The sequence below is a fragment of the Penicillium maclennaniae genome (genome assembly GCF_028827695.1).
Source record: "Penicillium maclennaniae strain IBT 15551 chromosome Unknown utg000007l:1.0-4884863.0:1.0-4888362.0, whole genome shotgun sequence".
NCBI lineage: Eukaryota > Fungi > Ascomycota > Eurotiomycetes > Eurotiales > Aspergillaceae > Penicillium > Penicillium maclennaniae.
In genome coordinates this window covers 2,925,851-2,947,838 of record NW_026623219.1, presented here as the reverse complement: position 1 = coordinate 2,947,838, position 21,988 = coordinate 2,925,851, and the positions used below count along the sequence as shown (strand labels likewise).

Sequence of the window (21,988 nt, the reverse complement as noted above, 5' to 3'; positions counted from 1 at the left end):
CACACTCTCGGAATGATAAACCCCCAATCCCTCCAGAGCAAAGGGAATAACGAAGAAACAGAATGCACGTTCCCATAGATCGAATAAATTATAGACGCTGAATGTATACCCAAGCATTCCAGACCAGTCCTGCCCATAAAGCCAAGACAGCAATGCAAAGGACGTAATGGTATCAAACGTGAAACATGAAATGACAAAACGAAGACCTTCTTCACGCATAACGCGGTGGTTGCGGCGGTGGTACATTGGGGTATCCGCCATGGGAATACCCGGGCCACTGCTGCATAGGAGGAGGCCTAGGGCCGGGCATAGGTCCTCGGTAAGCATTATACGGCGGAGCTTTCGCGATACGGCGCCTGTTTCTGGCCGCTTTGCACCGGTTGATCAGACAGAACAGTAGAGCGAGAATGATTAAGCTGCCGACGCCAACGCAGACGCCAATCACAATGTTCTTGTGCTGACGGATCCAGCCGAGCGCTGATGAGCCCCTGCACTGGCCTGCTTTGCACGTGCCGCCTGAGTCGCACGGTGTACCGTCTAGGTAGTTCTGGTTCATCTTAATACAGGTCGTACTGCCATACTCTTGGGCTACTTCGGGAGCGCCGCAGACAAGGGTGCAGGATGGTTCCATGGTGTTCTCGCAGGCCCAGGTGTCGTTACTGTTCAGCAGACTTCCCAAAACTGTGCGGCATTGATAGTCTCGGCTGGTACATTGGCCACTGGCGCAGGCAAGCCCCTTGGAGGAGCCGCAGGAGGTGCCGTCTTTCTCATACTGGTCATTGGGGCAGGAGCTGGAATTTCCAGTACACTTCTCTGCGATATCACATTGGCCAATGCTCGCGCGGCAGACGGTATCTGCGGAAGCAAATTGGCAGCTGGTACAGCAGCTGTCATTGGAGTCATCGCAAACGGCGCTGTTCTTGAACTTGCAAGTAGTGGCGTCACAGCACGAGTTGTCGCCGCACCCCTTCCGTTCCACCACAGTCGCAGTCTTCACCGGCTTCGACGATACCATTGCCACATTGGCTGCCAGTGATTGTCACGACACCCTTGTTATCAGAAAGACATGATGACTGGATGCTGTTGCGACCGATGGCGGAGCAGATGTTGCCGATTGTGCATGGCGAGAAGGTGGTCATATCGGACTCTGCGTACGGATTCATAATATACTTGGCATTGGCGTTACAGGTCGATAAAGTCAGCGGACAGCATTGAGAGGAAGCTGCCAAGCCCTGCGCACAGGTTTGGGAGTCGCAGTCGTGCACCGCACCGAACGTATGGCCCGTCTCATGCGCAAAAATCTGCCACGTTGACCCCTGGTTGCCAACAACGACATTGGCTCCTGATACGGAGTTTGAGCCATCGCTCGTAACACCGGATGTGCACAGCCGACCCAGCCAGGCAACACCGACTTCAGAGCCCGTAGGGCAGCCGGTCAAGAGGGTCCAGTAGGCGTTGTTGTCCGAGTGATCACCGCGCCACTTTGAAAATTGGTTCAGGCGCCAGGTGATGTTGCCGCTTGTACAATCGACATTCCACGGAGTGGCATCATTGGCGGTGGTCGGGCACTCGTAGCTGTTCACGGTGAGATTTCGCAGACCGATAGAAACATTGAAAGATGACTCGTAGAGGCTGGAAGCGGTGTTTACCATATTGATAATATAGTCCTTCGCCGCGGCCTCTGGTGTAGAGTTGGTCGACTTGAAATAGTCAGTCATCGCACAGTCCGTGGCCACTCCAATAAGAGCGACCTTTTTCGTCTTGGGACATCCAGACGAATCGCCAATGGTCGACTTGAGATTCACGCCGCCCGTGTTTCCGGACAACCCGCCTGTATCGGATTGACGTTTGCTCAACCCAAACATGGAGTTCAATGAGGTCGACCCCCACCGGGCATCAGGTTGGTCAATTCCGAAAGGAAAGATTGAGTTGCTCAGGTCGGCATTGAAGTCCAGCTTGTCTGCGGAACAGCCTGATGCATCAGACAGCGAGCGCTTCAGCTCAGAGTGCTGGAAACGGATCATGTCAGAGTCTCGATAGACCACCATATAATCGCGTACGCGGTGTTCGATGTCGATGTCGATGTCGCGCTTCTTGCCCAGATATGTGGACTGCAGCTCGATGTGGTGTTTGTCATTACCGACGCTGAATGCACCTTCAAATAGCGGCTCTGGGCCATCCCTTCGCATGGTGATTCTGGCCCAGCCCGTGGGTGTCCATCTTCCTTTTCCTGAGCCGACTAGGGCTCGGCCACGGAAGACCTTGTGTTCATGTCGCTGGATATACTCGCCCCCGCTCAGGGTGCCATCTGGGCGCAGGTACTGCACGTAAGCATCCTCGGCCAAGATGTCGTGGTTTGGTTCGAGTTCTAGCTTGATTCGTTGGGCGTCACGATTTAATTCGAAAGTAAGGTCAAAGTGTGAGAGATGGTCGATCTGGTGAGAGGGAGTGCGAATAATCGGGTCATCGATCGAAGTGGTCTGGCGAATGGCTTCGGAGGCTTGAGATCGCGCTGATCGCGGGTTAGCAGAGACCCCCGGGGACCGATCGGAGGGTGGGAGGTACCTTGTACTTGTGAAAAAAGAGTGGAAGCTGCGCCTAATAAGGGCAGCAGAGTCTGTGAAAACCTCATTCTCGAAGAATGAGGGAGAGAGCAGACGTCTAGCTTAGATCGTTGAGATCGCTCAGATCAGGGTCTCCGGGTAGAGTTTCAAGGGTCCAAAGTCGAGCATGGAGTCCGAATGCAGGGCCAGGGTCCACTTCGGGTCAGTGATGAGCAATCAACACAATATCGGTTCAAGGCAACGAGATTCCAGAATGAAGGGAAATTAAAAAAGGACGCGCATCGCCAAGCCCAAGCAAGTGACTGATGAAGACAAGTTGGGGGCTGAGCTGCCAAGAGGAACGAAGTGGCAGAGGGCCTTGGCACCTGGATCTGGATCTGGAACTGAAACACTTCTTCTATTCTCGGTCGGCGGTTTGTCCCTACCTGGTCTCTGCCCACGGTGTGTCTCGAGATTGATTGTACCAATGTCGATCCATGGTGTTTGGGCGGTTTCCTTCTTGGGTTGTGTACCCATGGTACCATAGGGAATCCACTCTCTTCCTGGCATGATTCAGGTACACGATAGAAACTATAGAGACTCAGTGAACAACCTAATCCTCCGCCGCATGATACATCTGATGTGCTAGCTGAGCAAAATGTGGCATCGCGGCTCCACAGATTGCACACTCTACATCCCCTAGAGACTCCTCGTCTCCCTCTTCCCACACATCCATCTCATCCGGAGACGCAGTCAGGATGCAACCAGGGGCTTCAGAGACCGGGTTGGGTACATTAGGCTGCATGATAACCGCCCGGTCGGCGGGCTCCTGCACCGTCCAGTCCTTCAGTACCGTCTCTTGTTGACGGAACATTTTCCCAATGTCGCGCCCGCTGCTCTGCTTCTGGTCCCCCGCACTTTCCACCAAGTTGGTCACTGCGATATTCATCAGGCTCAGATCCCACCCTGTTTTCTCCGGGTGTAGTTTTCGAAACATGCTCAGAACATGCTCACGCACAATTCGATCTGCCAACGCATCGAGATTCTCATCCAAGTGGAATATGAAGGTAGGGAGTGGTGCCGACCGTGAAATGCGATTGGCATTGTAAGTGCGCACTCCATCTGTCTCCGGTGCATTTCTAGGGCGCGTAGATAGTCGAAGGGTGCGTGGATGAGCCAGCCACCGAAGTTGACCTAGATGACTTTCCGTTTTGTCCACTAAATCGGTTCTCATGCGCCGGATCAAGCTCTTTGCGAGAACCGTTAATTCTCGTCGAACGCTTTCGATGTTATCTAGTCGCCCTCGTCCGTACGAGTCCTCGATGCTGATCTGCGTGGGCAAGTCGCGCGCTTCGAGCACTTCTGTATTATCCACCCCGTGCAAAATACTCCACACGCGCATTCCAATCCCTTTAGGCGCCCCGGGTCCACCCAGTGTCTTTTCCAAGAGCGCTGGACCCATGCCAGGAAATAGTCGCACATCTCGCACCGTCAATTTCTCGTCGCTGCTTTCTGATCCAGTGACTCGGCTTCGTAATTTATGTGCAAGTCTAGATCCGATGCCTGGTATCTTCTGTATCTCGTGCGCATCAATAAAGTTCATGACATTGCTTGCGACTCCCGGAGATGTCTCATATGGGGGAAGCAAAGTAGTCTGGTTGTTGGGTTTGTGAACACTGCCGACTAACTTTGCCAGCAACTTGGAGGTAGACACTCCACCGGTGGCCGTAAAGCCTTTGTCGTGCTCCATTCTGCCTCGCAGGTATCCAATCAAGTGGGAAGCGATCAGCAACTTCATCTCCAAAGATGAGATTTCTGGGGGATTCGGGGTTGCCTCCATTGTTGGTGGAAAGGTAGAGCCCACCAGCTTTGTTGCATCATACGTGAATCCAATTGTGGGATCCTTCTGGTCCAAGTGGAAGAAGGAATCTGTCAGAGTATTCGGATTCAGCAGTCCCAGGTTGTAGTCGATCATCTCTGTCACATCCAAAGACAGTTCATCAAAGCCAAGCCTCTCCACTCGTCCACCCCAAATGAAGCTACGGATAAATAGATAGAGATCCTTGGATGCATTGCGGAATTTGGTCAAGTCTTCACCCAGGACGATCACGACGTCGGGGCAGATTCGCTTGGCATCTTTGATCAACTGTAGTTTGTACAGACCACGTCGTCGCGCCTCATAGTTACAAGTCACGACAATATGTTTTTGTTGGACTGCTAGAGGTAACGACTTGAGAGCTGGTTGCTCTACCTCGAATACCGAGGCATAGAAGCAGTCATAATCCTTAGACGCGTTAATGAGGGGTTCCGTGCAGTGGAAGAGTCAATTACCAAGTGTAAGATAATACGACGGTCGTTACGCGCTGGTATTGCAGCCATGGATCTGACCCGAGATTATCTCCATAGGGTAGATAGATGTGGTGGATGTGGTTGACAAGTCAAGATTGCTATGCTTCAGATCTCTGCCCGGGCGGTGGCGCGCATCCCCCGCGTGGCTGCTGTGGCTGATCCTCAGGCACTTTTTTGTCTTTCTATGACTGATCTACCACAATATGCAGAGAAAGTGAATAAATTATCTGAAGGTGTTTTTTGGTGATGTGAAGTGATGTTTCAGACTTCCTGGGCCCCATGGATGTGATTATTGTTCGGGTTTGCCAAGGGATATAGTCGTATTGCAGTGTATTCTTGGTGCATGTGTTCGGGCATGAAAGCGGCCAGTAAGAGAAATCGACTTATTGATCTACCGTTTCCTAAAGCGGTAGAAGTAGACCTGCGAGTTGGTCACGGATTCCTGAGGAGGCACAGTAGTCTGGAAGGAGTTATCGGCAGTCTTGGTCACGCATCTGGGGCATTTCTGTCGCCCTTAATCCCCGACCCAACCCAAGCCTCTCCGGCGTGTGCCGCCACGATATAGACAGCGTATAGTATGATCTTTAGCCGGAGAGATCTGAAAGGTGAAGAAACCATGGAAAGTGTGATCATTATTTCAGATACATAAATTTGACGCCGAAGCAACGAGCCCACCTGTCACGACTGTGATACACAACTATAAGAACATGAACTTGAAGTTTCGAAATCGGCCTTACTTCTTTAGAGCATACACTATTGCTTCATTGTTCATTAGTTAATCCCCTGGTCTTTGAACTCGTGGTCCTCGTTTCTCTCGGTAGAGATGGCCGATTTCAGTCCATTTTTACGTGCATCCGCGACGAACTGGCCAGAACTGGTGACCCCTCACATGTAGCTTCTTTTCCCGGAGCTGTTACTACAAAACGATGCACAGTGGGAGAGCTCTCCCATACATAACAGTAATGAGGAGAGACAAGCGATCTATAATCAACTGTAATGGAATACCTAATTTGACCCCGCGGTAGAGGGCTGTTCACAGAACGAGACATCGTAATATATGTCCCAGTACCTTTCCACAAAATTCGTTATTGAAACCTAGGAATAATTGGCAGCTGAGTCCATTGACTAGACTCTGCGGGGAGCTGATGAGTTTGACTTACGGAGACTGACACGCTTTCTGGTTCGAGCTTGAATTTTCTATCGTTATTATTTAACTATCTCATTAGTTCTCTCGATGAGAAAGCTAGCATGTCCAGTTGACATGACACTGTACAATGCGAGGAAAAAATTGATCTCCTTGGTTCAGCTGGAGTTCACTCTGTCTGTCTAGGTGAGAAGCTGCAAGCGAGACAAACACCGAGCTCACCCGGTCGCGCATAAGTCAACGAGTTTTTCCAATTTGTTGCGGTGGCTGTCATTCCCGGCCATAAGCGCAAAGGTCGATGAAGTGATCGGTGGTTGTCTCACGTCATCAATTAGAGCGAAACCCCGAATTAGAAAGCTCGGGCGTCGGCGATTATTTGGAAGCCGGAATCTCCACCGAAGACGGACACCGGCCAATCGAACCCCGCTGCTTGAAACTCTGAGGCAAGGCTTCGGACGACAAGATCATGTCTTAAGCTGTACAATGCTGATGTAACTTGACTTGATGATCGATAGAAACACATCGTCTTCGTCAAGGTACCCCTCGGACGCTCGGGCTTCCGAAGTTGGAAATGTACGAGTCATTTCCACGAGTGTTGGTTTGCCAAGCCGACCAACACTAAGGCGGCATGCGGTCTACACTGTCCGATCTGTTATATAATATTCGAAATATCAGGGCGAGGATAGAAGATATAAAGTCGCCCTCAGATCTTGATCTCTGAATCAGTTCCACAAGCACAAAACTCAAGAGTTAATCCCACTGGATCATCCATCGCACGCCAGCTTACACCTTTATACATTTCATCTCACAACCCCGCAATGTCTAAGTTGATTACTGTGTTCGGCGCCACGGGCAACCAAGGTGGCTCTGTCATTGATGCTATCCTCGCCGATGGCCAGCTTTCAAAGGAATTCAAAGTCCGCGGTATCACTCGCGACACTACCAAGAAATCGGCACAGGACCTGGCCAAGCGTGGTGTCGAAGTCGTCTCGGTAAGATGCCATTCCAATACGCCCGCTTCTAGAACGAAGTCACTGACAATGCACATTTAGGCGGATTTGGGCTCAACCGACTCTCTTACCGCAGCTCTAAAGGGGTCTCACACCGTGTTTCTGGTTACCAACTACTGGGAAACCATGAGTGCCGACATCGAATACTCCCAAGGCAAGAACGTGGCCGATGTCTCCAAGGCCGTTGGTGTCTCCCACCTCATATTCTCTTCCCTCCACCATGTGACGGAGGAGACCAAGGGACGCCTGAGCCATGTTCCTCATTTCGACAGCAAGGCCAACATCGAAAAGTACATCCGCGCTTCAGGGGTTGGTTGCAGCTTCATTCTCCCAGGATACTACATGAGCAACTTCACTTCCATGCTCAAACGGGGTGAAGATGGCACCTACCAGCTCTTCTTCCCTGTTAGCAACCAAGCCAAGTTCCCTCTCTTCGATGCCGCCAACAATACAGGTCAGTTTCCTTCCCCTTTCTTACCTGTACCGGGACTGAACCTCTATTATAGGTCTCTTCGTGAAGGCCATAATTAAGCATGCGGATCAGCTGAAGAACAAACAAATCTTGGCGGCTGCCAAGTACTACACCCCTGACGAGATTGTGGATACCTTCTCTCAGGTAACCGGTAAGAAGGCTGCCTTCATCCAGGTTACTCCGGATCAGTACAAGGCCGCCTTGCCCGCTGCTGTGGCCCAAGAATTTCTCGAGAATCAGCTTTTCGTGGAGGACCCAGGCTACTATCTCGGAGAGCCTCTTGAGCCAAGCCTGAAGCTTCTTGATTCTGAGCCTACTACCTGGGCGGAGTTTGTGAAGAAGAACATTTCCTCTTGGGATTGAATCTAGTCACATGTAGCTACTCTCGATTGACGCAACAGTCAAAATAAATTGAAATTGATAATATACACTGAAATCAAGCCATTGAAATTATGGGATATCACATAGGTACACTTGGCGTAGAGAAATGCTTGGGCCATGTCCTAGGTTTCAAGCTTATCAGAGACCCGCACCCTCGGGCTGAGCTCAAGCCCGACGCGACCGCTAACCAAACGTCATGACTAATTCGTTGTAAATGAAGCTGAGAGGCCAAACAGGAATCTCCATTGAATCGAAATACTATTTATTCGAAGTGTGTTAGACTTGAGTCTGTTCTATCTGGTCTTCCCTTCGCAGCTTTTTGCACACGACGCAATCCCCTTAAATCACTCATACCCGTCTCGGCATTACGACTGTCATGGCTTCACCATTCGTTGCAGTGGCCGGTGCCACAGGCGGACTGGGCCAGCTTGTTGCAATGCAGCTGGTCAAGCGAGGCGTAGCCGTCAAGGCCCTTGTGCGCCCTAACACAGACCCGTCTCGAACAGAGAAGCTTCGGAGCGCGGGCGTCACTATCACTCCAGTTAACCTTTCGGAGGTATCAAGCCTCACTCCTGAGTTAAACGGAGCGATTTCTGTCGTTTCCACGCTCCAAGGCCTGAAAGAAGTCATTCACACTGCCCAAGGAAATCTCCTCGAGGCTTCCGTGGCTGCCAAAATCCCGAGATTTATCCCTTCAGACTTCTCTCTAGACTTCACCAAGACTCAACCAGGATCCAACCGAAACCTGGATCTACGCCGCGAGTTCCACGCACAGCTCAGAAAGTCAGGCATTGCATGGACGAGCATCCTCAATGGCGGCTTTATGGATCTGTTGGGGGGCGACTCGCCGATGATCAATCGCAAGAGCCACAAGGTCCCGTACATTGGTCAGCCGACGCAGCTCCTTGACTTTACGACCATGGTGGACACAGCTGCATATACGGCTGCAGTGGCTGTTGACCCAAACCCTACTCCCAATTTCCTCCGCATTGCTGGAGACACCGTCAGTGCGCAGGAGATTGCAGACGCACAGACGAAAGTGGACGGTGCCCGATATAAGCCTTCGTGGATGGGCCCTGTGGGCGCCATGGAGTTGATGATCCGAGGCTTACGCCTTTTTGGGGGCGAGGATCAGATCTTCCCCGTCTGGCAGCAAATGCAATACATGACGAATATGTTCTCAGGAGACGGGAAGCTTGAGCCATTGGATAATGATCGATATCCTGAGTTGAGCTGGACCAAGTTAGAGGATTTTCTCCGACAGCAACAAAAGTGACTGAATCGTTGAGGGGCTGAAGAGGCTCAGAGTCTTAACGGAGTCCGGGTGTGTTTTACTTTCTTCTTCTCGCACCATCTCACAACTCTTTGTCTTCTCGTGTCATCCTCGGGCTGTAATATAGTCATCTATTGATGTACCAAATTTGACCGTCACCGAATAACGATCGTATTTTACTTCCAAAATAGAACAAGAGACTCCTCAGTGCATCGGCAGCGCGCAGCTGTTACTCTTCACGTTCGAACCTGACCAGTAGACAATTTTGAACGATCCTTCCGCCATACAAGCCACTATGAAAACAGGGTGCCAGTCATAGTGGGATAGAAAAAACAAAGACATGAAAAGGCGACCGTGAGCACCCGTTGGACCCACCATCGATCTTCGACCCACTTGACCATTTCTACAAGATCAATGTGTTGCTTGTTCTAGACACGAGACACACTTGGACGTCTGGAAGGAAGTGATCTCGACTTTGATGGTCCGAGAAACCTGTGGACCCCACTACCAGAGCTTTCAAAGCAGCCTATAGTTATGACGAGCGACACCACAAACCTGAAAAGACTGAAGCGGAACGACCTGGACCGGTTTAGCGCTGATTGTTCATTCTTGCAAGACTCTCACGGGTGACTTCCCGATCTGTAGCGTGGGAACATGGTCCGTTCCCACTTTCTTAGGAATATAGGCGATCGCACTGCGCTCCAGACACTACTGGATCAAAAAAACAGGAGTCTCGCGCCAGAGCCACTGCCTCGATATCATCCCCTTGGATCTCAACATTAAGCTCGCAGGTCATCCGATTATTGATGGAGCAAACAGGGTACAAGAGTACAGCGAGGCCACTAGCTACTAGATTATGGAGTTGGGAGTCCCTCTGGCACGATCGAATGGTCAGCTCGTGTCGGGGATCCATGGACCTCCGACAGGCCGAGTGTCAGCCTAGCGGCTCTTATGTGCAGCCCACCCGACTCAGCAGGGGCATGAGCACGGTGGAAATGCTAGCGGGAGGTTTGGGCTCCTTTCGAGGTTGATCTTGCGTGTGGTCACTTGTTACAAAAGGTGTGAATTGTATTCGCCGAAGACGAAGATGAAGAGAACTCTTCTAGAACACGAGGTGGATCCTACCTGCGATGGGGAGACTCAGCCGACGGGTGGTGGAGGCTAATCTGGAACGGGATCTGAACGTGGAATGTAGCAGAATTTCGAGATCACGTAAAAGCGGGCACGGTAGCGAAAAAGATGGCATCCATGGACTAGATGGAGGGGTTGGTGAAAGTAAAAGTAAGGACAGGCAAGATTCTGGGACATTGATCTTCGACCATTATCAAGACACTCGAGACACTCTTCAGAATGGACGCGTCTAGAGCTGAGCCCCACACGGGATCTTTTTATAGTAACGACCTCGACTCTCTTTTCTCTTCTCTCTTGGGGGGGGGGGGTGATCGGCCAGTTCTTAAAGATGAGACTTGGAAAAGGCTGACTGGTTTGCCTCTCATTCTAGGTCCTCGCTGACACTTGGACTTTTTCCGGATTAATTTAGAACGAGGGGCAAGATCGAGGTCGATCACCCATGTGCGACGGGGCTGGTGGTGGCGTCGATAGTTGGGAAAATTCTGCGGCGCCAGGCGTGGTGACAACTTCTTTATAAGCTGTATTTTGAATATCTATAAACGACAACTGTTCCGACTTCTTGGACTTCATCCACGATCAGATTCCATCGTTCATCGTGGAAGGCGCCCAGCGGTGCTCATCACACAGTGACTGTGCAAGCGCCGACTATTCTTAGCGCAAACCCCGCCCGCATAACATTCCCCCCCCCACGTCATGCTCGATGACACTCTATCCCTCTTCGCCGGTGCGATCTCGTTCCTCATGTTCTTCAACAATGTCCTGCCTCTCTCAGCCCGGTAACCGGATGACCTCGCGACCGAAACTCACGCTGCAAACCACTTCTCTACCGCGCACCTTTGGCAGTTCAACCACCGGCCTCTCTCTTTCCTTTGCGGCAGGCGCATCGCCGACAGTACGCAACACCTTTAAGAATGCCTACGATGTCGCTTCTCCATCTTCGGCCTCAGTGTCTCCCTCCAAGGCAACTGCACCCGCATCCATAATCACAACCACATCCACATCCACATCCACATCTACATCTACATCTACGTCCACACCAAGCACCCGCTTCAGCAACGGCAAACCCATCTCTCCCTATATCCATCACCCTCCAACAAACCACTCGTTCAGCTACCGTCCCTACCAACTGCCCCTAGGAGTGCGCAGCATCCTCCGCAATTCCCCTCTGGAACCCTCTCGCCGCCGCTCAGGCTCCATATCCGCAGGCACCAGCGGGCCCACAGGCATACGGCGGATCTTCTTTCCCGCCAAGAAGACCGTCAGCTATCGGTGCCCACTCGAAGAGGAGATTCACACTGAAAAATACACGGCGCAGCATCTAGATCTCCTCCACGAGGAGGCTGTGCTGCAGGCACCCGCGCCCGCGCCCGCGTCAGTACCCGCACCTATTTCCGACCCCACCGACTCGGATTCCGATTCGGGCTGTGCATCCCTTTCCGAGGCGAGTACCTCGGACGAAGGCAGTGCCGACGAAACAGGCGTCCCAGGGACCTCGTTGTCGAAGATCGAGCGCAAGAAACGTCGCTCCATGGGCGTGGAGCGTCAGGTGCGAGCCGTGGCTTTGCTGGATGGGTTGGAATCGGATTATTCCTCTACGCCGCAGACACCGAGACAAGGGCGGGCGAAAAGGAGACGAGAGTGGAAGTGGACTCTTGGTCCGTTGCGCCCGAACGAGAAGTGTGTTCAGGACTCATCGTTGCCTACGGACACAGCGGAGCCGCATTCTGGCCTGTGAGTTGATGATCGTCATATGACCGGGGGGGTTTTTCTTGTACTTGCATATACCATTTATTTATTTTTCATGATTCATGTCTTTGGTCATATAGAGGCGCTGGGGGGGCTTTTCTTTCCTCTTATCAAATTTTGTCAGCGAATATCCTCATCCCGGTTCCCGGGCATTCATTTCTCATCATCAAATTAAAGAACAAAACATTGTTGATCTGGCTTCATTGTGTCATCCACTGAGCTATTTTCAAGGCTTTATGAATCGTAACACAAAGTAGATTATAAACTAGGTTATCGAGACATTCACATCGTAATATATACAAAAACCCATTCAAAATTCCAATCCTCACTTGCTCCGTATAATCAAGTCTCCGTCTCAACATCAGGCTCACGGCCAGTAAGATCTCCAGCGCCAATCTTCTTCTTAAGTTTACGCAGCGCAAATTTCGCCTCGTCCTTTGCAAACTGCGCATTGCGCGCAGGACGCCACTGCATTAAGCCACGCTGCTGACGCTGATCACTGCGTCGATTAGCCTTTTCAGTCTGCTTGGTACTCATTTGCGACGAAGGAGCAGTCGTCACTGGGCTGACGATCGACGGCCCCTTCCACGGTTCCTCCTCTTCATCTTCTTCATTTGCTGACTCGTCGGAGCTTGAGGTGCTGTCCGCTTCGCCGGCTTGCGAGGGGCGAGGGGAAGGCTGTCCCTGAAGTGGGGGCGGGGTGACTGGGTCATGGGCAGGCTTGTCCTTTCCTGGCTCGGCGACCTTGTGGCCATGAGAATCGATGTAGGCACGAGGGTCATCGCCGAAGGCGCCGCTCCAATCTTGTCCCGAGCGGTCAATCCAGCGGCGGCGTTCGGCAGGGTCAGCCTGCTTGAGGACATCGCGGCCGTCAACAAGGGACTGTTCGTGCTTTTCTTCAACCTCTTGAGGAACTTCAATCGAGACGCTGCGGGATCGGACTCCCTGAGCCATGCATGCTTCCCATGTTTCAAAAGTCTCGCGCGAGTCGTTGTCCACCACGAAGGCCTCGTGGGATTCGTCAATGCCGGGGGAGAATCGGCAGCGGAACTGGAGGCGTCCGACTTCTGTCAAATCTTCCAACCCAGGAACTTCTTTGGCGCGCCAGTTCGCCTCGGTGATGTAGTTCTGCGTCAAACGGGCACCCGCCTTGGTTGTCCAAATTGGAAGGTCAATATCGGTTTCTTCGTTGTCGACTAGATGCTGCAACCAGAGAACGGCATATGCCGCAGCGCCCCGTTTTCCCTTGGTATGGAACTCAAAAACCATGGGCGACCGATATCGGTACTTGACTGGCATACGCAGAGAGTCGCGGTAACTCTCGTCCGATGTATCGAATGTGGCATCATTTCCATCCATTTGGCATACACGCCGTGAAAGCTTGCCCACACTGCCTCCAGTGCGCATCTTGATCTTAGTATTATGACCATAGTCCTTGGCGACAACCTTATCAGAGGCAAACTCGAATGTGCCAACGTCCCAGCCGAGCATGTTGGGAGGCAGCTTGGTCTCCACGTGACGGAGCAAGATCGAGATACGGATGCGTCCGAATCCCACGCCGCCGTCCAATGGGTACCACCGAGTGACCTGCGAGCTGGTTTGGAGAAGCTCGGAAAGTTTGATAGGGACGACACCAAGGATCGGGTCATGCTCGCGGTACCTCTGGTCTCGCACGGTGACGGTTACTACGCCAGAGCGCCAATCACGGATGAAGCGTTCTGTTCCAGCATTGAAAATGGGCTTGGAGCTCACGGCCTTGGCTCGAGTGCGGTAAATCTATTAAAAAGTGAGCCAGCGCATACGGCGAAGGAAAGGTCGAATCCGCTTACCAGTTGGTCGTTGAGCATAATTTTGCAGTAGCTCGTGGGCAAGTCACCTCCCTCTTCTTCAGTATTCTCACCAGATGGTTTCGCAGGCTCGTACTCCTTGCCCTTGCGATTTCCATCACTACCCTTGATGTTGGCAAGTTGCAGATTGACAATCTGGTGCACGACAATGTGCACGATACCGCTGGGCCAAAGGGGATCTGGTGGAGTGTGCATAACCGCATCCTCCTCTTCACTATTGATTGTGCCCTTCTCTTCCTCGAAGGTCGGGTCACCTTTCAGGCTCTCGGGAAGGTCCTTCTTCTTGCCATCAGTGCGCAGCTCTGGCCGAAGCTTAGGCTTGCCAAAGTACCCGACTTCCCAGTGGAGTTGGCCAGGCATCTCACTCTCCACCTCGAGACCCTGGAGCTTAGAAACCTGTGGATACATCTGACCGGGGTGCTGGAGTAGCTCATAAAGGGGCATTTCCACCTTTCCGACAATGTCATCGGCGGTATTGCGATCAGAGTCCCAAAGTTCGATACTCAAGTTCTCATTGGCCTTGATCAGTTCGGGAGTAACGAGCAGTGCGGCAGTCTCTTCCCAGATAGGGTTCAGGTCATCCGTGATAACACGCGTGCAGTACATAGGCTTTCCATACTTGGAGAAGGATAGGTTGATGTACGGGTCACTACCACCACCCTCGCTACCACGGCGATCCTGCTTGCTCAACCCAATAGCACGATGGATTCGAATCCACAAAACACCCAGAGCCTGAGTGTCCTTTTCAATATCATCACCCTTGAGCAACATACTCAGGTCCATGGTCATCGATTTGGGGGCAGCAAACATGGCGCAAGCTGCGCCAATGGCATAGTTGACGAATTTGGAGATCAAGGGCAAGTTGAGGACATTGACTCCTCTGCGCAACATAGGCATACAGCCGGCCTTGACGTGAGGAATGCCGACGAGGGTAAAAGTGACTTCCTTCGCAAAGGGTGGCTCCGGAGTCAATTGCAAGCGCAGACGGACTGTGCCGACCAACTCCGTTAATTCAACAAAGACCGGGAATGGGACGCCAAACAGGCCTCGAATTCCCAAGTAAAACACCAGCTGCATGTGCATATTGCGAGCCTTGGAGGAAGCACTTCCACCGGATGGCTTTGCGTGATATGCAAAGGAAGCCTCCATATTGTAGTAGCTACCACCCTCTTCCGCGGCAGCAGCTTCCTGGGGATCCTTGTTCTTCATATTCTCTTCGCGAATATTGTCCTTGAGATTCTGGACGTAACTGTCTGGCAGAGCACGCATACTGAGGATGCGGATTGGATTGGTACCCTGATCAATCTCGGCAATCCGGACGTTCTCGACAACGCTAGGGGCTGAGGCTTGCATGATGTCTTCTATGGTGTCGGCGGCAGGTTGCAGCATCTCGGGGTTAACAAGTCCCCAGACGACGCTGAGGAAAGTGTTCATCCATTCCACTGATTCTGGGAGGAGGTTTGCAGTTGCCTTGAGGGTCATTAGCGACATTCAGCGTCTCAGTATCAGTGAATGTGACGTACAGTCTGCCCACGGAGCTGCTCACTGCTCCATTCCATCTCTTTCCCACTGCGGATAACTTCGTGCATCCATAGCCACACGCCGCTTGCAACGCATCCAGCGAGCGGAATGAGACCCCAGAGGGAACCTCCAAAGGTCCGCCCTAGAACGATAATAGCGAATGGAATGGCGATACACAGTGCCATCGCACTTTTCTCCAGCCTCTCATACATTGGCGCATATGAAATAGTCGGCGTAGGGTGAAAAAGCACATTTGTCTTTTCACCACGAATGGGAACATCGGAGGTGGTTCCCTCCGCAATCGGATCCGGGGGCGCCGTCATATCCTGGTTTTCCTTGTACTCGGAAAATTCTTGATCGTGACGAGTTTGTACAGGCTGATGCAAGTGTCAGTAGAGTCATTATACCGATGATGGTACAAGCACTCACGGTGGGTCGATCGAGATTAGCATTAGGGACGGTCAACTATAGCCAGGTCAACCAATGGTTCGTGAATAATGTCCTCAACGCTCTTACCATAGGATTCTGGGCTGCTTCCATGGAGGTCTCATCTTGATCCTCGACGCCAATATCCTTGCCAGTAGTGGGATCGGTCACCGTGTGCATCTTGGCTTGCGAGACCTCGCGTGGTTTGTGTTTCATGACATCTCCATTGTTCTGTACCTCAGTGGTATCTTCTCCTCTCCTCTCCTTCTCTTTCTTTGCGGCAGCCTCTTGGTTCCTGGCCTGGTCCGCCTCGTCAATTCTCTGGTCGCGGTCCTTTTTTTCATTGTCGAGCCGCTCGATAAATTTCTGGACGGTTGGAACAGGATTGGCACCACTCCAATGCTCTCCAACGCGGTGGCGCGTAGGCTCTCCAGGTTGGTGTTGTGCCCCAGAAGCCATTGCGGTGAATGTATGTCTCGCGATAGAATGTACAGTGAAATTGAGCGTGTAGCTGTAGCTAATGAGAGCGGGGTAACTGAGAAATATGGAGCTGGGATTCCTCGCATGAAAACCCACGTTTACCGGGGAACGCAGGATTCGATGCTGTGGGAGGTGCCAGAAAAGAGCATCGCGAGGTCATCAGCTTAGACAGCTCTCCCCAGAACCTACGTCATCGGCAGGCGGAACCCGGGAAAGTGCGATGACGACGGGATACACACCCCCATTCGCCCATCATCTATCTGAGACTGGGCACTGCGCCTCTAATCATGTCGGAAGGACGCGATCGGCTTCTCCACCGATTGGTATTTCTATTTTATCCTAGGCGGAATGCCTTGGCATCGCTCATGCCCGCCACCGCCTTGGTATAGCTGTTTTGTACCAGACTGTTGGAAATGTCCCTCTTTTATGGTAATCTCCCAAGCCAGACTCAAGGAACTAGCATGGAAGATTGATCATGCTGGCCCGGTACTTCGACTGACTGCTTTGAATGTATATGGGAGCAGTCTGTTGGTCGCCTTTTTTGCCTAGATCCTGGACATAATGTCACCAAGTAGTCCCCCTGCCGCTTTAATACCATGCAGTTCAAGGAGTATTTCAGCCACGGAAACTCAGCAATGCCTTCCCCGGAGTGTATCAGCCATGTAAACTCTGGTTGATCTTAGCGTGTGCGGCAGCAAGTTGTGTTTTTACAGCCATCCAGGCCATGGAAGGAATGTCGAGACTGGACCTGTCGATCGGCAAATCTAGCGATCAGATCATCCCCGAAGCACGTCTTGTGCACCGGCTAGGGGGGCTAGTGAGCTATAGTGTGTCTGCGGCGAGTTGTAATTGCGCCAGTATTCCATGTTGATCGCGTGCGGGAGGCTGCCGATTCCATTCTCCCCACGCGACGCCGACGAGATGGTGATTGTATGAACGAGATGGTGATTTTATGATGACTTGCGCGCTATCTTGATTATCGGCGGCTCGTTGTGTAATTGCTGGTCTTCAGTAAGCAGCGTTATTTTCGTGAAGCTTTTAGTCAAAAGCAGGGAAGGCCGGCCCTGGAGTATACCTGAATGGAAATCATAAGTCCAGTGTCTGCAGAAGTCAAGCCACGATCGGACTTGCATTCAATATCATGTGAAGCATTTCAACCAATTGGTACCTAACGCAGACTTTGACATGTTATTGAAGCTGAAAGGTCAACACTATAAGTCGTTCAGAGATAGCTGATGATGCGGGTAAGTTGGTGTTCTTATCGCCACGGGACTTGATCTTACACCTTCCATCCCAGACATCACCCCTCTCTACTGGCGTAAAGCCCTGAACTTCACGCCGATTGTCAATATTAGAGTCACCGGACGCGATATCACAATTCCGCCATCCTAACTCTCATCCACAATGTCAACATCGGAGGAGTCTCCAGCCCAGCGGGCAGCACGCCTGCGTCGTGAGCGCCGCGAGGCCAAAATCAAGGAGGGAGGCTCTGCGCGTTTGGACAAAATCACCAGTCTCAGCGGCCGCACACCTCAAGCTGGTACGAGATGCTTATCTAGGGTGCAAAATTATAATGCGCCAGCGACTTTTGTTACGAGACTAACCCGACAGGACAACAGACCGCGAAGAAGCCTCGCCATCCCCTCAACCCACAATTTCTCCATCTCCTTCTCCTATCCCGCAGACCCGTCCGTCGCCAAGCCCACAGCCGAGTATGCAGCCGAGTATGCAGCCGAACATGCCGTCTTCACAAGACTTCCAGGCCCAGCAGGAGGCCTTCCGCGCCATGCTCCGCCAGGCTGCCTCCGAGGAAGGCCAGGGCCAACAAGCCGACGACATGGCGGAGGATCCAACCATGAAACTCCTCCAATCTTTGATGGGATCCATGACGGGCGACCCCAATGCGCCCATGCCAGGTGGTCCTGGTGGCGCGCCCGGCGCTGCGCCCGGACAGGCGCCCTCTGGATTCTCACCAGCGGATATCGCAGGCGCACTTGGTGTGCCACCGTTCCTTGCGAACATGCTGGGCAATGGTCAACAACCGACTGAGGCCGAGCAAAAGACAATCAAGATCTGGAAGACGCTGCACATCCTCTTTGCGCTTGGCGTGGCCACGTATTTGCTTTTCCTCATCAGCACATCTGTTGCGATGTTCGGTAGTGCCCCGCCCAAGCCTGCTACGGTCCAGAACCCTTTCTTAATCTTCGTCACGGGTGAACTTCTCTTAGCTGGCGGCCGTGTATTCTCGGGAGGTAAACAGGGTGGCATAGGATTGATCATTTCACTCTTCAGGGACTTTGTGCGTGATGGTAGCCTCATTGTCTTCGCGCTGGGTCTGGGAGCGTGGTACCATCGTGGATGGCAGACGATCGAATACTGAAGGCCATGGAATACATTATTCTACGATTAGCGCTGCATGAATCTTATCATCATTTCAAGACATTTATTCGTTATTCATAGAAGTGTATTATGTAGATGGACTCGCCAGAGACCGCTGTGCGGGGAGGACTGCGTTTCGAAGGACGCTCATGGCTGAAGAATCGAGTCCCCAGTCGCCTTCCCATTGCTGCATGCGCGCCCCATGTTTGAAGTGTTCTGCGATGTGTTCCACCCGAGCAGTCCATGTGGAGAGCGAACGGTTGCAAAAGCCGCAACGGCTTTGGACATTGGCGCCTGTTTCACGCCAGGCATCGAGGTGAACGAGGCTTTTGGTGCAAGCGTGGAATTTACGTAAATGCTGCCAGAGATAGTCTTTTCGACTAAACGAACGCTCAGCTGTGGGCTTAGTAGAGCAGACATGAAACTCGTGTTCTTCCCAATGGGTCGGCGTTGGGAAAGGGGTCTCGCAAAAATAGCATTCAGTCACTTGAGACTCGTATTGTTGCCGTAGCTCCTCGAGATTTGGCGTGCAGATCCAGGAATCGAGCTGAAGGTGAACGCTCTTCTCGTGTCTTGACCAGTCATGTCTCTTTCTGAAGGACTGTGTGCAGAATGTGCACTGGTATTGGCCTTCCCCTGCTGATAGGCGTTGTCGTCGGCGCCGTTGAGAGCGGGATGCCTTTGGTAGCAGAGGAAAGGGTAACTCTCCTTCTCCCCCGTACCGATAACTCCAAGCCGAAGACGCGCTGTCAGACGTTTCAGACGTCCTGCTTTCAAAACTGGACACGGAAGATGCAAGATGAGACGACGTTTCGTCGAAATTGAATAAGTCAATGCTCAATGGATCGAATTGGAAGGGTTCCATTATCATGTCTGCCTCAAGAGAGACCGAGGCAATGGCATCCTGAATGGTAGCTTCTGGGACGGGTTCATCTTCCGGAGGCGATGCCTTCCATCTTTCCATGGGAGACATGGAGGTGATTGTGCTCGTGACGAGTGGTGATCCGGATCTGAAATGAGAAGGTGTCGGGACATTTGCTGTCTGAATCTTTTGCTTCTGTCGTCGACGAGCATTTGCAAACCATGTCGAGATGCGCTTATGCGAGAAGCCCGTTTCTTGGCATAGCTGGGCTTTTTGGTCCTCGGTTGGATAGGGATACTCCTGGTTTCTTACGAACCATTCTCGGAGAACCCTGGCGCCTTTTCTGACAAACTGCTTGGATTCTTTGCGGTCTTCTGGTGACTCTACAGATGCCAAAATAGTATTTTCCTGGCACTATCTGTGAGTAATGGGCCATAAATTATGGGATTTAAAACTCACGATATCTCCTGTTTGCTCAGGAAGGCCATGCAGATTGCCTAGAACGGGAGAGAATGTCTCGAATCCACACGGAAGCCTTTTTGTTCCCTTGGCGAGACTGCACTCGCGGAAAAGTGCGACACAACTGGAACATGATGTGACAGGATTGGGGTTCGCATCCGTAGTGCGAAGTATAAGACACTGTAGCCTGTGTCTACGGCAATGAGTACAAGGCACCGAGGGTCGATATGCGCCATCTAGCCATTGAGAGACATTCGAAAGATTCTGCGGTTGAACAAAGTCCAGTAAATTGGCACTTCGTGGACTTGGGATTGCTTTATTTGTTACTTCGAGAGTCTGCAATGCTAAATCGCTTTGTCTCTCGACGTTTAATGTGGTGGATGAGCGGAGATCCGCCCACTGAGGCCACTCGAGGTTGGACGGCTCCGATGAGCAAGGATAAGAGTTATTCAGAGCATCCCAGTCAAAACTTGGATCATCAGATATCTGGTTGTTCGATCCTTCGGCATCGAGCATACCCTGAAGCGCCGAGATTGGTAGTGACTGAGGTATTTGGTGAAATGACGAGGGGCCAAACGGTGGCGGATCCATAGCTGATCAAAATCTCAGCAGATGCGCTGCTGTGTTCACTGAAGCATGATCATTTGCATTGTGAAGGATAAGTTTACCGAGCTGAATTTGATGAATAGTCGAATCGAAGTCCAAGTCGCTGTATCAAAAGTCATTGAGTCACATTGCCCACTCAAATCCGACGAACTGCCCCACCGCCGCCTTCTACGAACAGGCTTAGTCAAAAATTACTTGGGATTCCTATTTGACACCCTACGCTCTGAACACATTTTTGGTCTTGGATAAAAAGGAATTTATACGCTATCTTCAAATTCTTTCACTGACTGAAATGATACCAATTGCTATATACGTGTGTAAATCTTCGACATACCCAGTTTGGGACTATTGAGCGACCCTCGAGCCAACTCATTTGCAAACATTAAATAAAGCAATAGCTTACTAGCATGAATGAACAAGGTCTCATATTTGCCTGTAGTCTTTGAATGTATGTACCAATCTTGACCAGGCGAGCTCAACGCTTTTCGGTATGTCAACATGAGCAATGAACCCTTTGCCCCTGGGCCCATATCCCTCTTCATCGTCTCTCAACCTTGGGATCCCGCCCATGATCAAGTCTAGGAACCGTGGTATCGACCACAAAGTGGAGGCCTCCAAAGCAGTGTCGTATTCCAGCGACTCAGAGGGCGACAATTTCATCTGTGGAACAAATCCCGGGCAGCTGATGAATGAAATAGGAGATGACGAATCTTCATAGACTTTCTTAAATGATGCCTTTGTCCTGAGCATCATCGTAGGATCTTGAATCACGATACAAGATTTCAAGTCTGTGAACCCTGCCTGGTCGAGAACTTTGCGGGTGAACAAGGCATTTTGTCCACAATTGGTGGACTGGTCCTCGATGAGGATTCTGCATTCTTCTCTGGTGATCTTTGATCGATCGAAATACTCTTCCAGGATTCGCTCTAGCACACGGGCTTCTGGACTACTCGTAATCTCATCGCCGATCCGGGAGTAACGAGGATGTTGCTTGACAGCCTCATAGAGTAATGTGGTGGAGTGGCCAATACCACCACACAGTACCACACACTTGGTGAGTGATGGATGCTCAGTAAGAGTTTTGAAAAGTGTCTCAGCGCCGTAAAGGACAGCGGAGGCGCAGATGACGATGCAGTCCACTGGGGGAGAGACAGACAAGTCTTGTAATTGAGCGTCACTGAGGAATTGGGCCAACTCATTGACAGTAGTGACCGTGCTCAGGTTTGCTATCTCCATGGTGTCCGAGATTGAATGACTAGAAGCTCCGGATCCTGGAATTGGCCTCGCGTTGAAACTCAGAAATGGATCAACAGACGAGACCCCCGCGAGAAACGTGGGGCCTGCCGAACCCGGCAATCT

General features: G+C 51.6%; 8 protein-coding genes across 8 annotated transcripts; 4 read left to right on the top strand and 4 right to left on the bottom strand.

The window, feature by feature from the left end:
- Positions 1 to 211: 211 nt before the first annotated feature.
- Positions 212 to 3,113, bottom strand: admB (uncharacterized protein; the record flags this gene model as incomplete). Its single annotated transcript, XM_056969985.1, has 3 exons — positions 212 to 919; positions 966 to 2,512; positions 3,029 to 3,113. The coding sequence occupies 3 exons, from the start codon at positions 3,111 to 3,113 to the stop codon at positions 212 to 214; spliced, it is 2,340 nt and encodes a 779-aa protein (XP_056820017.1).
- A 43-nt stretch (positions 3,114 to 3,156) lies between these two features.
- On the bottom strand, positions 3,157 to 4,922 carry N7477_008321 (putative DNA polymerase iota; the record flags this gene model as incomplete). The annotated part of the gene is made up of 2 exons (XM_056969984.1): positions 3,157 to 4,827; positions 4,875 to 4,922. 2 exons carry the CDS (start codon positions 4,920 to 4,922, stop codon positions 3,157 to 3,159), a joined length of 1,719 nt encoding a protein of 572 aa, XP_056820016.1.
- A 1,932-nt stretch (positions 4,923 to 6,854) lies between these two features.
- Positions 6,855 to 7,881, top strand: N7477_008320 (NmrA/HSCARG family protein; the record flags this gene model as incomplete). The annotated part of the gene is made up of 3 exons (XM_056969983.1): positions 6,855 to 7,028; positions 7,089 to 7,500; positions 7,553 to 7,881. The coding sequence occupies 3 exons, from the start codon at positions 6,855 to 6,857 to the stop codon at positions 7,879 to 7,881; spliced, it is 915 nt and encodes a 304-aa protein (XP_056820015.1).
- Positions 7,882 to 8,275: 394 nt separating this feature from the next.
- N7477_008319 (uncharacterized protein) lies at positions 8,276 to 9,175 on the top strand (the record flags this gene model as incomplete). Its single annotated transcript, XM_056969982.1, has 1 exon — positions 8,276 to 9,175. One exon carries the CDS (start codon positions 8,276 to 8,278, stop codon positions 9,173 to 9,175), a length of 900 nt encoding a protein of 299 aa, XP_056820014.1.
- A 1,882-nt stretch (positions 9,176 to 11,057) lies between these two features.
- N7477_008318 (uncharacterized protein) lies at positions 11,058 to 12,038 on the top strand (the record flags this gene model as incomplete). The annotated part of the gene is made up of 1 exon (XM_056969981.1): positions 11,058 to 12,038. The coding sequence occupies one exon, from the start codon at positions 11,058 to 11,060 to the stop codon at positions 12,036 to 12,038; it is 981 nt and encodes a 326-aa protein (XP_056820013.1).
- A 353-nt stretch (positions 12,039 to 12,391) lies between these two features.
- On the bottom strand, positions 12,392 to 16,302 carry N7477_008317 (C2 domain protein; the record flags this gene model as incomplete). The annotated part of the gene is made up of 5 exons (XM_056969980.1): positions 12,392 to 13,825; positions 13,879 to 15,366; positions 15,420 to 15,794; positions 15,847 to 15,882; positions 15,934 to 16,302. 5 exons carry the CDS (start codon positions 16,300 to 16,302, stop codon positions 12,392 to 12,394), a joined length of 3,702 nt encoding a protein of 1,233 aa, XP_056820012.1.
- A 1,425-nt stretch (positions 16,303 to 17,727) lies between these two features.
- On the top strand, positions 17,728 to 18,703 carry N7477_008316 (uncharacterized protein; the record flags this gene model as incomplete). Its single annotated transcript, XM_056969979.1, has 2 exons — positions 17,728 to 17,863; positions 17,943 to 18,703. 2 exons carry the CDS (start codon positions 17,728 to 17,730, stop codon positions 18,701 to 18,703), a joined length of 897 nt encoding a protein of 298 aa, XP_056820011.1.
- Positions 18,704 to 18,790: 87 nt separating this feature from the next.
- Positions 18,791 to 21,865, bottom strand: N7477_008315 (Homeodomain; the record flags this gene model as incomplete). Its single annotated transcript, XM_056969978.1, has 5 exons — positions 18,791 to 19,972; positions 20,024 to 20,616; positions 20,692 to 20,732; positions 20,781 to 20,797; positions 21,086 to 21,865. The coding sequence occupies 5 exons, from the start codon at positions 21,863 to 21,865 to the stop codon at positions 18,791 to 18,793; spliced, it is 2,613 nt and encodes an 870-aa protein (XP_056820010.1).
- Between the last annotated feature and the right edge of the window lie 123 nt (positions 21,866 to 21,988).